Raw genomic sequence first — 15,681 nt, 5'->3', positions numbered from 1 at the left:
TTAAAACAATGCCATTATATTCCTCGTGAAGCAGCTCTGGAACAATAGCAACTTAGTAATTATTTGGTGAATTTTCTGAAATAACCTGATTTTATATACGATCACTGAAACCTTCTGTGAGAATGAAGTTTTCATGTAAATCTTCAAACGCAACAAAAAACAATCACAACAAGCCTTAGAATGTCCATAAAGACATTTAAGGGTTTCATTGAATTTCAATCAACTTCAGGATTATGAGGTCTGTTTTTAAAAAGAGGGAAACCAGACGAGAGCTGCTGATAATTTATTCATGACAGTTAAATTTGTTTCTTTCTCTCACCTGTTTCAGAACATTTTCTCTCACTGAAGGGTCAGTTAAACCAACTCTGGTGTTAAACTGCATCTTTACAAATGATCTTTTTAAAACGGGACCTAAACAAGATACATTGATACATGTAATATGAATTAGTAGAGGTTGCTTTCATTAAAACGTATTAGTGCTCCTCACTGTTTTGTTGACAAAAATGTGTGACATTGTTACACCTTCTCCATAAACCTCCACCTCACACAGAGCGAGTGTCTTCATGTCTCCAGGAATGATCAGATTCACGTAACGTCCATCTATCCCATTACATAAGTATCTGTAGGACTCACCTGCTGGAATAGCAGGAATAACAGCACATCTACAGACAGAGAGAAAGGATATAAAAATACTGTCATATCTGCATCAATCCTTCACACTTGTGCTCGATGTCTCACTTGAGGGTCTCAAATGGGATTTTTGTTGCCGTTGTTCTCTAAAGAGTTCCCGATGCGAATCTCTGCTCTGTTTATTAGTTCTGTACAGCCGTATTCTCTGTTAGTGACGACCACTTCACTAATTCTGTACACTTTACGCAGATCCAGCCTCCACCATGGGTTAGTCTCAGTAAGGGTTGAGGAGCATCGCGTATTTAACTGCTGGAATCCTCGATTACTGTCAATGGCCTTTTCAGCAAACCAGCCCGGAAATGTTGATGACTGTGTAGCGGCTCCATCCACTGCCAGATTTCCTAATACAATTTATGGGGAAAAAAAACCCCATCTTAACGCACAAACGTTGCAGTGGTTGGGAAGATTTTAACAATGACTTGAGGTGAAGTGAGTCATTTCTACATCAACTACTGTCAACAAATACGATACGAATCACCGCCCCGTTAATCCTCAAGGCATGGCTCGGTCTGTTAGTGATGGTGACTCTGATCACTCTGTATACTTTCAGTAGATCCACTCTCCACCACGGGTTGGTCTCTTTTTTGGTGTGGGTCCAGGTGTATATCAATCCATCAAGAGCCAATTTAGGTCCAGAGGCTAAATTGTAAAACTGATAACTGACTAGTTTTGCCCCATAGTGCTGCATTCTCTGGGAAATGTTTCAGAGATAAAAGCCAGTAAGAATCATCATCGTTTTATTCTCATCAAGTGTTAGATTTTGCAGAAGATGTTTTTACCAAATTCATCTTTATTACTCATCATCAGCAACATGCCTACCACAGGGGCAGAAATGAAGGGTTGCAAACAAATGCCACAGATATTCTACAGTGAGCGTCGTTTATTTGATCAGATATCCAACATTTGTTATTTCATATTATTCTAATCCAGGCTTATATCATATTGTGATTGGTTTGGTATGTTATATTATACAGAAAGTATTATAATCTGATATAAGGACTGGACAAGAATTTAAAGTTGCGATAAACTGGTAGTACTGTAACACCTCTTTTCTATTGTGATGTTCATTTGAGTGAAACAGACTATTGAAAATGAATGAATGAATTTCTCACGAGGGCATTATACTGTAAAATGAACTTGTGATAAGCTACTGTAAAGGGGTAGTTACAGTAACTTACTGGCAATAGTGCTGCCAGTAATTTACCGCAAAAATACGATAAAAAGTCTAACAGTGTACATCAACTTAAACCAGATAGAGATGCTTTGAGATGCTGATCATTCTTAACCAGTGTCAACATGCAGCGCTGGAGTCAGAAATATTTAGCTATGACAGAGCGGTACTTTTTCAGGGGTGGGAAGTTTGTGCTAAGTGGGAAACTTCACATCCGGGTTCTACAACAGCCAGCTGATGTTATTAGTTTGCAGCTGCTCTATCTGGAGAGGCACTAAAGTGGCTATAAACATGGACTAAAAGAGCTTAAAGCGGACAGCAGTTAAGCTGGATTTATTACGATTGTAAGACAGACCCCTCATGTCCATTAGAAACAGTATAAGTAACTCTAACAAAGACCATGGGATGTATTCTTTTCCAGTCTTACATTTCCAGTAATGGAGGTGTATTTCCGTTTTGGAAGTTTTTAACTATGGGTGGATGTCACTAGTGAATTGACTTTGCCCGCTCTACCATGTAAAAAGCAACTCTAAAACAAAACAAAGCATCTGAAATTTCCTGTATGCACTCAGTGGAGAATGTTTTTGTATGAGGCAAGATGGATTCATTATATGGCCTCTCTAAGATTTGACAAGGACCTGTCTTGCTTTTTTAACTGAAGTGTGGCTATATATGTGTTTTTATGTGAAGGATGATCATACATCCTCTTTGTCCTGGACATCTCCTGGCTGGGTTTTTCTAAATTGCCTAAAATGTCTGGTTTTGGGTTTGTATTCCGACTGAGGTGCTCTCTGCAGTCCTCTTACATTAAATGCGTATTTGCATTGCTTTGGCCATTCTATGTAGATCTCTCTTGCATGCCACAATTGGTCGATTATGTACAATGCCTGAACGCTACTGGTCAAACTAGTAGGAAGTCAAAGCCAAAACCTAGACATTTTAGGCAATTTAGAAATTACATGAGGACATATGGTCACTCTATATATGTTTTTGTCTCATCTTGTATAGACATTGGATATCAGATATTGTTGTTATTGTCCTGTTGAGTAATTGCTGTCATAAAGAACAATAGTATTCAGATTTGTTTCACTGTACTAGTGAAGGCTGTATGTCTGTAATGTTTTCTAGCTTTTATTTTGTTATTATTATTATTATTTTTATAGTCTGAGCATGGCAATATCATGTGACCTTTTAATCATGTGACATGTAAGATTCAATATGGTTCCTCCTTGGTGTTCATGCTTTGTGGAAAGCAGCTGTGGCCCGTTTGAACACAGTAAATTGACAGTGACATCCATAATTGTGGAATAAGTAACTTGTGTATTTTTCTACAGCAATGATGTGCAAGTATTATGGATATTTCATATTGGATTGTTTGTCTTTCCTTTTGGATCATTTGGGGATTTTTTTTGCATTCTTTTGGATTGTACACCTGTTAACGCTTCACTCGGACTCTGTAAGAATGGTGAGTATCCTTAATTTCAATGCAGAATTTCATTGCTATGGATTGTGTCTTTTGACTATTGATACTCTTAGTTACTCTAAGTTAGAAGCCTGAATATAAAACAACATGCTAGCATTTTATAGATCGATCATATTGTTTATGCATTGTTTTTTGAATGTATTTTTTGAGTTTGTTCTTTAGATATTCCTCTTTAAAAGAAAAAAGTATCAGCTATATGCAAAGTGACCCAAATTTGGTTTTTGACCTCTGAAATGTGAACAATTTACCAATTTAATCATGGAGCTGCATTATGATCTCCATTTCTCTGGGATTAAACCTTCGAGGGCCTTTAAAATGAAGATACCAAATGGAAAGTTTGTTAAGAACCAGAATCTAAAAGGATATTAAGCTATCTTTAATACTTCTTGAGTTATAGGCATGCAAACTTGAGGCAAAAAAGCACAAGAAGTGCTTTTTGACATTTTTGAATGGTCACTGTTAGCATATAAGGAAACAAAAATTGCTAAAACAGTCAACAGATTTTACTAATAGACCTTCTAATCTCTTTGTAAAAATAAAATAAATATGCTGCCAGCTTTCTAAAGTCATTTTTACACCCCTTTAATTTGGTTCCAAATCTCAGATGAAAATTGTTATTTTGAACCCCCTCTACAAAATAGTGGATTACTCAGTAAATACACACCTGTGACATTTAATATCTTGGCTTTCATCACTATATATGTTGTCTTTCTAGAGAAAGAAATATTAACAAAATCCAAAATTTGAGCCGGGGACCACTTTTTGAGTTGACACGGAATAACCCTATGATATTCACAGTGGCATTTGTCTTTAAACTACTGTAAGTCAGAATCCTTAATATAAAAAAAAAAACATGCTATTATTTTAGAGTCAGATCATGGTGTTTCTAAGTTGTTTTGTCTTACTTTTGTGTGAAAGGATTAAGGTATACATAATGGCATTTAGCTGAAACACCCAAAATGGTATTTTAAACAAGCTTCATCATCCTGAAGAATGTATGGGTTTTCCCTGTGGCTGAGTGTAGTTTACCAGTGTGTATGAGTACACTCCGCATATTTCTGCTGTTACTTAAACACAAGCGCTGGTGTGTATGTCAGTGTCATGATCTGAACTGTTTGGGGAAATGTAGCCAAGGATGTTGTGGGGAGGAAAAGAGCTGAAAATGACAAATACACTGGTACAGGCAAACCAACATAGAGTCATAACAGCTGAGAGGATGGTGTGGCCAATTGAGATCGGATTGTCTGAACCACAGAGTGACAGTAATAGTCATATCCTCAGTCGACCGATCGGAGCTGGGCTTTTTTGGAATGATTTACCGTGAGTCTCAGGCCTCGTGGTCATCCTGCACGATGAGATTTGTAAGGTCACTTCCTTTAGCAAAGCCAGAGGAGTCACTGTCTGACCAAACGCCGCCATAAATTATCGGCTTCCGTGCATAACCTTGGGAAAAGTGGCTGATGTCATGGAGTGCAATCTTGAAATACTCAGCAGTTGATGGGATGTGAATTTACTGCTGGTTGACTCGTCTAAACATGTTTCTAATAAACCACGACCTGCCACAATTGCTGTCATAAAATTTGTCATGTCACGTTGCCCCCCTCTTGAATGTGAAGAGGTTAGTGGTCCTCTGTAAAACTTAATGGTCACGTCAGTCTCTTGTCCTTCGAACCCATGTAGTGAAAACTGAAACTTATGGAATCGCATGAATGCCAATGATTTTTTTAAATGAAAATGCCAAACTGAAGACTCCCACCCACAAGCTGAATAAAAATTATAGTTATAGGCTCTCTTGGTGGGTCAGCTCACATTAATGTAAAGTTTTTGATTAATGGTTTTAATTCATTCCTTGGTGGGTCCCTTACAGAGTTCAGTCTTTGTTATGTACTGTACACTACCATTCAAAAGTAAGGGGTCAGTAAGATTTTCTTTTTTTTCTTTCTGCTTATGCTCACCAAGACTATATTTATTCAATCAGAAATACAGTAAAAAAAATTATTGTGAGATATTATTACAATTTAAAAGAATTGTTTTCTATTTTGATATATTTTAATTTGTAATTTATTTCTGTGATGGCAAAGCTGAATTTTCAGCATCATTACTCCAGTCTTCAGTGTCATGTTATCTTTCAAAAATCAATCAAAAATGCTGATTTGCTGCTCAAGAAACTGTTCTTATTATTATCAGTGTTGGAAATATTGATAATAATTTACTGCCTAATATTTTTTGAAAACTGGTTTTTTTTTTAGTTCGGAAGAACAGCATTTATTTGAAATATAAATATTTTGTAATATTATTCTTTACTGCCAGTTTTAATCAATTTAATGCATTCTTGCTGAATAAAAGTATTCATTTCTTTAAAGATGACTAAATTACTGACCTCAAACAGTGGCATATGTGCATTTATATTCATATGCATTTTTAATAATATATAGCTCATCTTATTTTTGTCTAAATCAGTCAAAGAGACTTTTTATAAAAACATAAAGTACAGGCACTTAAAAATAAAAAAGATTTTCGCCTAAATTTGCTTGCATTTCATTGCTAACTGCAGTGAAAATGATCATTTACAATGTTGCTTTGTTTCACAACCTGAGATGCCTTATATTTCTTCTAATACTGACAAGTATTGATTATACTTGAGATATTATGCTGTAAGCTTTGCAACATATTAGAATCAAACTAAATTAAAAAATAAATTTAAGTCTCCTGTGCAGCTGTCTACGTAGGGAGCGAGGCTAAGTTTTGCAATAGAGTTTGTGTGTACTTTTTTGTTTCCAATTTAGTCTAAGAACATAAGTATGATGAATAAATGTATAATGCAAAATGAACAAATCTTTCAAAGCTGAAACTACACCAGCTCTTAGAAGTAAGCCCAGTCATGGTCACAAAACCCAGACGATTGCCTTATTAGGAGAAACAAGGTGTTGCCTGCTTAAAGACCTTCCGAATAATTGTTTCCTTGACCTGCCATGCTGCTTGTCTTTAATAGGTTTGATGGTTTTGTAAAACGATGTTGTGATTTCTCTACCTAGGACATCGGGCCTCATTCCAGATGGCTTGCTGCTCCATATGATAAACAGATGCATGAGATGCTGTCTAAAAATGTTCCGTATCTTCACTGCTTCTAGGCAGAATTACACATGTAAACTCAATAGTGATGCCAATGGAGTGTCGAGCATAAAGTCTATAGCTCTTTTTTTCTGTGCTATTTGAAGTGAGAAAAAACAGCTGTCTTCCAGCTGAGAACACTTGGAATAAATACACACAATGATTTGTCAGCCTCAAAGCGAATGAACTGACTTCAGCATGTTTTCTGCACAAAAGGGCTGTAAGAAAACAAGAAAGGTTTGTGCTTAAAACCAGTGGGAAAAAAATCTGGCAATGCAACAAAACAGAATAAGATAGTTTAAATTGTTTACTCACCTTCATGTCTTTCAAAGCCAGTATGATTTTCTTTCTTCCATGAAACACAAGTCGAGGAAGATTTTCGGGGAATTATGACTCAGCTGTGTGAATCACTTTCCTTTTTTGATATATGGGAAGGACTTGGACATCCAGCTGAACCATCCATCTACTTTTGTGTCTCATGGACGAAAGAAAACCATGCTGGTTTGGAAGGACTAAATGATGACACAGTTTTCACTTTTGTGTGAACTATTCCTAAAACAAAATATACAAGGTCGTAAGTGTTATTTGCTGTTAAGACATGTTCTCTCTACTTAATGAATGGCTGGATTCTTTTTTCATATATTTGTCCCCACCACTTTATGAAAACATTATTAAGTGTTAGGTTATTAATATTAAATAAGAACTCCGATTTACTACTAGACCAACACGTCATGGTGGTGTTAGTTGATTGACTGATCCATGTATTTATCCACTGAGCTTCAGAATCCCAAGATTGACAGTGATGGATGTGATATTTAAAATATTTGAGCACTTGAACTGGTCAGCAAGAATGAATGTTAATGTAGCCAAAAAACAAACAAAAGTAATTTAATGTGCTATTGAACCTGTACATGATTTTTGTACATCTTGTACTCTTATTGTTTACTTTGAAATGAGGGGAAAAATCTGCTCAGACCTTATTAGCTATTAAGAGTGAAATATATTTATTATTTATTTAATAATTATTTTAAATTATTTCTGAATAGCCTAATTAATATTCATGAGCTAGATCTTTGTCATTTTATAGCTTCTCAAACACATTCACGGACAGTTTTGCTTCGCAAGTAGATTTTTTATTGTTTTAAGGATTTTTTTTATTAGTGTTTTAACCAGAAAATAAGATGCTGATGAAGAACTTTTTTTGTTTGTTGTAAAAATAGTTTTTACACAGAACAGGGTTATAGTTAACTGAACATAAAACCATAAAAAAGTTGTTGGTTTTTTTATACTTGAAACAAACTGAAATAAGATCAAATTTATCTAAATAACTAAATAAACATATTTCAGATATTTGCCAATTTCAATGATACTAAAATATCTCTGACACAGAGGCATGAAAGTTATTTTAAAGGGGTCATATGATGTTGCTAAAAGAACATTATTTTGTGTATTTGGTGTAATTAAATGTTTTTATGGAGTTTAAGGTTCAAAAAACACATTATTTTCCACATACTGTACATTATTGTTTCTCCTCTATGCCCCGCCTTTCTGAAACGCATCGATTTTTACAAAGCTCATCGGTCTGAAAAGCGAGGTGTGCTCTGATTGGCCAGCTATCCAGTGCGTTGTGATTGGCCGAATACCTCAAGCGTGTGACGGAAATGTTACACCCCTTACCATATCGCGCCGCGTAAACATAAAACCTTGTCTGCATTTGTGATTGGAGAAATGACAAACAACAAGCGCTACTCTACACTGCTCAAAACTCGCGTTTGAATCATCAGTGGCAAATTCTTTAAATATAAAAAACGTACTTACAGTCTGTGTGAGTCAGAACAGCCGGCATTGTAGTCTACTCTACCAGGATCAGGAAACAGTCCTCCATAAAATGTGCTGCACACATCTGAATATTTGGGTTGAACTGTTCTGGAACAGTGTTGTAAATACAACTTAACCACTGATTTCTAGTCGTGTCCTCTTTTGGAAGACCAAACAAAGTAGTTTCGCTTTCACAACGAAACACACAGTGTCACACACGGCGGGCTAAAGTGAGGAACGGCCGGCGGGCTTGAGAGCGGCGCAGCCGGCGGATTCGACGAAGGAGCGGCCGGAGAAAGGAAAAATTTAAATCGCATCATATGACCCCTTTAAGCTTGTATGTATTGCTGGGGGTCATTTGGTGCATATTTATTTGAAATTACCCCAGTAATTGTAAATATTTTTTTTGTACAAATGCTTGATAAAATATCTGACAACGTTTAGCTTGTCCCTCTCCCCTCTGTAGAATGCTTTGGAAATGATCTGAAACTTTCTCTTTTCTCTTGCTAACTATTTTACATCTAATTGCTCTTGTGTTCCTAGAAAAGCCACACAAACCATGGTTTCTAAGTGATGTTTAACATTATAGAGAGAGAAAGACAAAGAACCTGTGTGTGTGCTTTCTGACACTCGTGTGCTCATGTTTAGTGTGTCAGCCGTGCTGTGTGTGTGTGTGTGTGTGTGTGTGTGGTGGGGGTGAGGTGACTGCTGCTCCTGCTGCTGCTCAGCATCTTGTTTGTCAGGCGTGGCTGGGGAATAGAGTGGGCAGAGCTTCAGCATTCCCCGCTGCAGAGGCAATGCTTACAGCGGCCAGGAGTGACGCATATCGTCCTCACTGGGGAGGATTAGACACTATCAAGCTCACCACACATTAGATGCCTGCACTAACAAAAACCAATGTCAGATATCAAATATTAAATCATACTTGGATCAGTACTTCAATAAAAAAAAAGAATGTTTTTGTCAGTGTTTTTCTATATTTTGTTTGGTTTGTATTTCAAAGATTAACACAAAGATGTTTATATGTACTGTATGTATTTATTTATCTATCTATTTGTCTCTATTTATTTTATAATGTGTTAATTTTGTTGTCTATGTATGTATTAACTTTGCATTAAAAAAGGTCAAGTGCATAATCTTTGCAAATATTTTTTGGAAATAACTGTACTACATGGAACTGTAAAAATTATTATTTATTTTTATTTAGTTAAATATTAGTTGTTTATATGTATGTATTTTTCTATGAATGTAAATATTTAATGTGTGTATGTTATATATTTTATTTCATTTATTTTTTAATGTATGTGGCCATTACTTATTTATTTATTTTTATTTGTCTATGTATGTATTTATAAAAATTGTCAACCCAATGAAAATGTTGACTTTTCATGCTGAATTCACACTTTTTTTGGGGGTGAAATAATTGGATTGAATGTAACTAAAAAAAATAATTGTTTCCAATCAGTTTTCAAAAGCTCCTAACCCCAACTGTCTTTCATCATTCTAAGAAGTAATTAGTGTTCAAGTTAGAATTTGACATTGAACCACTCATACAATAGCAATATTGTAAAAATATTGTAAAAAAAAAAATACACACTTCACCTTTAAGGTCACAAATCTGTAAAGAATTATGGATAAAAGTCATATTTTTGGGCAGAATAATATTTATAGTTAATAACCACCTGTTAAATATGTAAACCTTTCATGAACAGCTACATTTTTTTTAACGCCCTGATTTTTTTTTTTAACTGCACAAAGCTGCTACTGTTCTCATGTAGTGCTTTTACTCTGAGCTGTGAAACTCAAGTCTCGAGTGGCTATTTTTAGCGTGGAAAACATCCCTGAAGGGTACTACGCTTTTACGATTTTTCATTCATCTCCACCCTGTCAGCTTAAAGTGACCAACGGTTCCCATGACGTCACCTATGAGTGGCCAACGGGTGGTGTGTGTGTCTGTGATGCCACCAGTCTGCCAAGTAGTGTTGCACTTTTGAAAAGCATCTCAGTGCATTGCTCCAGCCAGTTCTACGAATATCCAAATGATGCTCCTCAGAGAACTTTATACTTTGCGTGTAATTTCTGTAAAACATTCCTAAAGTTAGCATAACACACTGGCATTGTATCGGTGCACAAACAAACACCTCTCACATTTTCATTTGGTAATATAAGAATCTAGTTAGTGATCTTATATGCTGCACATGTGCTTCGTTTGGTCTTCTTGAAGGAATGGTTCAACCAAAAAAGAAAATTTGCTGAACTGGTACTCACCCTCATGCACTCCAAGATGTAGATGAGTTTGTTTCTTCATCAGAGATTTGGAGGAATTTAGCACTATGTCACTTGCTCACCAATGGATCCTCTGCAGTGAATGGGTGCCGTCAGAATGAGAGACCAAACAGCTGATAAAAACATCACAATAATCCCCAAGTAATCCACACCACTCCAGTCTATCAATTAACATCTTATGAAGTAAAAAATCTTCATGTTTGTAATAAACAAATCTGTCATTAGGATGTTTTTAACTTCAAACTCTATCCATGATATTGCTTTCTCTAGTGAAAAATGTGTCTCGTCTGAAACAGGAGAGAAATATGCACAGATCAAAAAATGTTTGCAAGTGAAAATGGTCAAAAACAGTTTTAAAATATGTCAGTGGATTTTGATGTGAGAGGACAACAGGGGAAGGACCTTTTCACTGGAGGGTAAGCATTATTATTGATAATGGACTCATATTTTGTCCAGAAGCAATGGTTTCAAGTTAAAACACCTGAATGATTAATTTGTTTCTTGCAAAAGTTTCATAAAAGTTTAACTGATGGACTGGAGTCATTTGGATTACTTATGGATTATTGTTATGTTTTTATCAGCTGTTTGGACTGTCATTCTGACGGCACCCATTCACTGCAGAGGATCCATTGGTGAGCAAATGATGTAATGCTACATTTCTCCAAATCTGTTCCGATGAAGAAACAAACTCATCTACATCTTGGATGGCCTGAGGTTGAACAAATTTGGGTGGATTATTTCTTTTATTTGCATAAGAGAAATGAGTTACAGTAACTTAATATCTCGTGCCCATATGTTCTTTATTTTTGTGATAAGCATATGGACTTCTAAACTGGGTGTGTATGCTTGAGATGGTCATAAACTGACCTTATAAATCAAAAGTTGCTGGGGAACGTATTGCTTGAGTTTTATCCAGACATTTCTAGAATCAAAAGACACTTGAAATGAAGTAAACCATATTTTTTTGAAAACATAAGAAAGGCGTTGTAGAAAAAAAAAGTCCGCACAACCCAACCCAGCCCAATAATGACTCAGTCACTTTGTTCAAATTTAAGGAAATGATTTTCAGTTTTGGGGCTTTTATTGCCATAAAGAGAGTCCTTTTCCAGCCCAGTGTTTTAATATTAATCTAGTTAACTATATATTTCACTGCCTCTACATGGTTGAAGAACTGGAGAGGAAGAGATGGTTGAGATGTTTGTAGTGTGATTTAAGGTAGCTCTGAGATGACCTGAGATCAGTTTCTGTTTATTCTGGATTGTCTCATGGTGAGGGCTGGCGGCCACCCATATGTGTGACCGATTTAGTTTGAGCTTGTAGGAATCTCTCTAATATGAGGCGAGAAACACACAATTACCCGAGGTCCGGTTCTCATCCTTGGGCAGACTTTCAATTAGACATTCACATTATTGACTGTGACTGGATACTTTGTACCATTGCTGGTAAAATCTGTTTTAAAAAAAGAATGTACTTTGATGACTCTAATTTTCTAAAAATACATTTTCAATAGATTTTAGACAGGGAAGATGACATATACATTTTTGCAAATGAAGGACTGATGCACAGACTTTTCAATGAGTTGTACTGTCTTAAGGTCCAATACAGTCTCATGCCAAATCGAAACTATTTTATGTTTTGGCGAATTCATATAATTTGTTTGATCTTGTTTATGCAAAACATATGATCTGCTTACGCCCCACTGATGGTTATGGGGTGGACTTTCATGCTTGCTTTTTGGCTAAAAATCGTAAGTTTCCCTATGAATCATATTGTGCTAATTCAGAAGAAATTAGAAAGAAAATTATGCTTTCTCATGAGATCGAGTTGTAAGGTAGGTCTTATGTTATGCCTAAACATCACAACAACACGTTTTGAAAGGCATATTTAATTGTTGCATCAGCTGAACAATTAACAGCAAAGTTAAAATAATTAAAACCCATTCATAAGACTGTCAGTATCTACAGTATCTTTCATCCTCTCTTGCCAAAACACTATACAGTGTCTTAGTCACTAAAATTCTTATTTTAGTCTTAGTGGAACACAAATGGGATATTTTTGATATTCAAACAATGTGCTTCATTAAAGTCTGGCTTTAGAGTTGCGTACTATAACAGACTAGAGGATGCCACATAGAGGACGGCCTTTGGAGTGTGAAAAACTGACTAATGGACTGAAGAGTTTCCTGGACGTAATGCAGTGAAATCGACCACAATGTAAAAAAAGGAAAGCTGGCTTGACCCCCAGAGTCACATTTAGGCTCTCAGTGAATTATTTTCTAGAGACCAGTTCCAAATTCCCATACTGGCTGCTAATATTGTACCATTGTTTATCAGAACTGAACTATAGCTGATCCCTTTTTGAAGGGCATTCTAAATAAAGTCTTGGAAATGAATTTAGAAGAACTTTACTATTTGGCAGAGACTTTGGCAGAAAGGCTGGGATATTTTAGCTTTATACTGGAACAAATCCATTAGAAAAGTTAGAAAAATAAGACAGCATGGTCTTGTATGGAGGTGAATGTGTTTCTTTACAGATTCCTTGACACATTCATTATGATTAGTTTAGTTTAATATAAAAAGAAGATTTTGTCATCCGTTTGCATATATGGCTTATTACGTTTTCTGTCCTGTGTCCTGACATATTTTTGTGTGATTTAGGAGCATGCTAACATATGGATGATCTCAGCATCAGCAGACATTTACTCAAAGGCACAAAACTCCAGTTTTGATTTCATAGGCTCTTTAATTCTGTTGCAGTTCATATTGATTATAATTTGCTTGGTTGAGGGTACTAAAAGTCCTAAACTTTCATGCTTTTCACATTTAAACTTCTCTTTCTTTCAGCGAAATAATGCCTTGGCACAAATCTACTTGGCAAATGTGTTTCAACTTTACTTGAATTTCTTCATGCTCTCCATGTACAGTAGGTCAGTAAACATCAATTCTCCGTGGATTTACCAGCTTAGTAAGTTCAGAATGGCCACTGCTTGTCATAATGCAATGCTTGCTTCCAAATTTGACCGTCCATTTCAGTTACGGCGAATGCAAAAGAAAGTGTTATCTGGCACCATTTTTTGACTTCTTTTTGACTAATTATTTGACTGGACTACCAACAGTTAAAAGGTTAAATAATAATCTATTTTACTTCTTGAGAAAATAACTGTTGAAACAACTGCATGTTTCACATGTTTTCTATGAAAATAGTAATAGTAAAAAATAGTCTAAACTGTGCAGTTTGCACTAAGTAGCATTCTATCGTTCGCCAAAATAAACCTCTTTAGAGACTGCTTCCCATTATACAGTGCACTCAACTTGTATTAAACATTATCAACCACCATTTTTAACTTCCTTACTCTGATTATTTGATTGTACTACCAAAAGTTTTGAGATATTTGAATTAAAATTGGATTAATTTATTTCTCAGAAAGTAACTGAAACTGCATACTGTTTCACATTCTATTTTTTAAATGAAAGAAAATGTTTAAAATTGTAGGCTAACACACTGGTGTTCCCTTGCAATATAATGTTTGTTTTTAAAAATGGTCAACTGCTTTCCATAACACAATGCACTGAACTTGCAATGTGCTCGAGTGTGACAAATGCAACTAAAATGTTATCAGCCAGCATTTTTATCATCTTGACTCATTTGATTAAGCTACCAAAATTAAATTAAAATGGGTTTTTGAGACAATACTTTTTTAAACAACTGCATACTGTTTCACATTCTATTATTCTTCTATGAAAGAAAATGTCTGATAGTAACCTGTACTGTAGTATGCACTAAGCAGCATTCTAGTGTTCCATTTCCAATATAACCCTAATTTTGAGTTGTTTGAGGGCTGACAGAGGTGTTGTAGACACATGTGAATGTGGATGTCATTTTTGCCGTTTACCCATATCTGTTACAAGTGGACAGCAGAAGATGCAATCATCAGATGAAGTGCAAAATATCCAGTTGTGCTGCCATGTTTCTGGCAAATCACTCAAGTAAATGTTGTGAAACTTTGTTCCAGGCTAGCTTCTCGTCCCTTGGCTTTTACTAGGGGGTTATGTTGGATTAAGTCCAAAACTGTGGTTTTGCATTTGGATGAGCAGCCGGTGGGGCAGTTTAGTGATGAGTTGTGGCAGAGGGATCGTTGGGATGAAACGGGGTCTGAATCGAGCTAACCCTCCCATAGCGACTTATGAAACGGATCAAAGCGATGAGTCATTCATTTCCTCTCTGGATGATTTTTCACTCTCTCTTTCTCAGGGGTGTGTTTGAGGAGTTTTTGTAGTATTAAAAGGCAGTTTACTGGACTCGCTCAGTTTGAGAAGTATTATGAATGCAATATGCTGTACTTAAGGCGTTCGGCCAAACATTGCATGACTCTGTATTTGGCCTGTAACTCGTCTTGCTATAGACATTCATGATACTTCAAATCATACAGCCTGTTTAGGAGAATGTTGGGTAAAGCATGTCAGACTGGGTAAGTTTGATATCTGATTCTCTGAGCAGGGCAGGCATAAACTTTTCTTCTGTAAAACTGTGAGCGTCTGTGCCAACAGAAACAGTCTGAAGTCTCCTGCCAGCAGAACCGTTTTATAGGCCTCTTCTCTAGGTTAAATTCTGCTGTTTGGGAGGACGTGAGAATTCGCATCAACATTTTTATTTAATTTTTTTTGGTTGATTTTGTAGTTGAAATGTCGCTATGAGGATATCTCATTATTGTTACGTGACAACATTCTGAAAACACTGTAAAATTATTATTGCAGTGCGTTTTACAAGAAAATATTATTTCAGACTTTCTACTTCAAAATTTCATCTTTAATTCAATTATTCAGTTACTTACGGTTTCTGTGTAATTCTCTGTGAAATTTACCAGCAATTTCTGAGTGAAAATTAGAAAGTAACTTAGTTTCAAAGTAATCCTACACCGATTTTTTTCAGTGTAGGTTAGATCAGTTGGTGCTCAGTTGGTTTTGTCTCAGAACTCAGATTTTACATTGAAAATCAAGTGACAACACAGTAGCCTACTAAGATTGTTTAGAATACAAAAACGTTCTTTTTTAAATATAATACCACAAACTCCATAGGCCCAATAATATGTAAAATCATTAATGTGGCACAGGCTAAGAAAGAA

At 35.8% G+C, this 15,681-nt stretch overlaps 1 protein-coding gene across 1 annotated transcript; it reads right to left on the bottom strand.

Moving 5' to 3' along the window:
* Positions 1-463: 463 nt before the first annotated feature.
* Positions 464-1,478, bottom strand: LOC107729236 (fucolectin-1-like). Its single transcript, XM_016539667.1, has 4 exons — positions 1,470-1,478; positions 1,144-1,381; positions 752-1,031; positions 464-662 (listed from the first exon to the last, which is right to left on the bottom strand). The coding sequence occupies exons 1-4, from the start codon at positions 1,476-1,478 to the stop codon at positions 464-466; spliced, it is 726 nt and encodes a 241-aa protein (XP_016395153.1).
* Positions 1,479-15,681: the final 14,203 nt, after the last annotated feature.

The sequence above is a fragment of the Sinocyclocheilus rhinocerous genome, unplaced genomic scaffold (assembly GCF_001515625.1).
Source record: "Sinocyclocheilus rhinocerous isolate Xijiao unplaced genomic scaffold, SAMN03320098_v1.1 scaffold1268, whole genome shotgun sequence".
Taxonomy (NCBI): domain Eukaryota; kingdom Metazoa; phylum Chordata; class Actinopteri; order Cypriniformes; family Cyprinidae; genus Sinocyclocheilus; species Sinocyclocheilus rhinocerous.
This window is presented reverse-complemented; position numbering and strand designations above follow the sequence as displayed.

Excerpts from the sequence above, each read along its gene's own strand:
- LOC107729236 (XM_016539667.1), bottom strand. Across the intron at positions 1,032-1,143 it reads TCGTATCGTATTTGTTGACA|GAAATCTGGCAGTGGATGGA; the intron begins GTAGTTGATGTA and ends AAATTGTATTAG. Across the intron at positions 663-751 it reads AACGGCAACAAAAATCCCAT|ATGTGCTGTTATTCCTGCTA; the intron begins TTGAGACCCTCA and ends CTCTGTCTGTAG.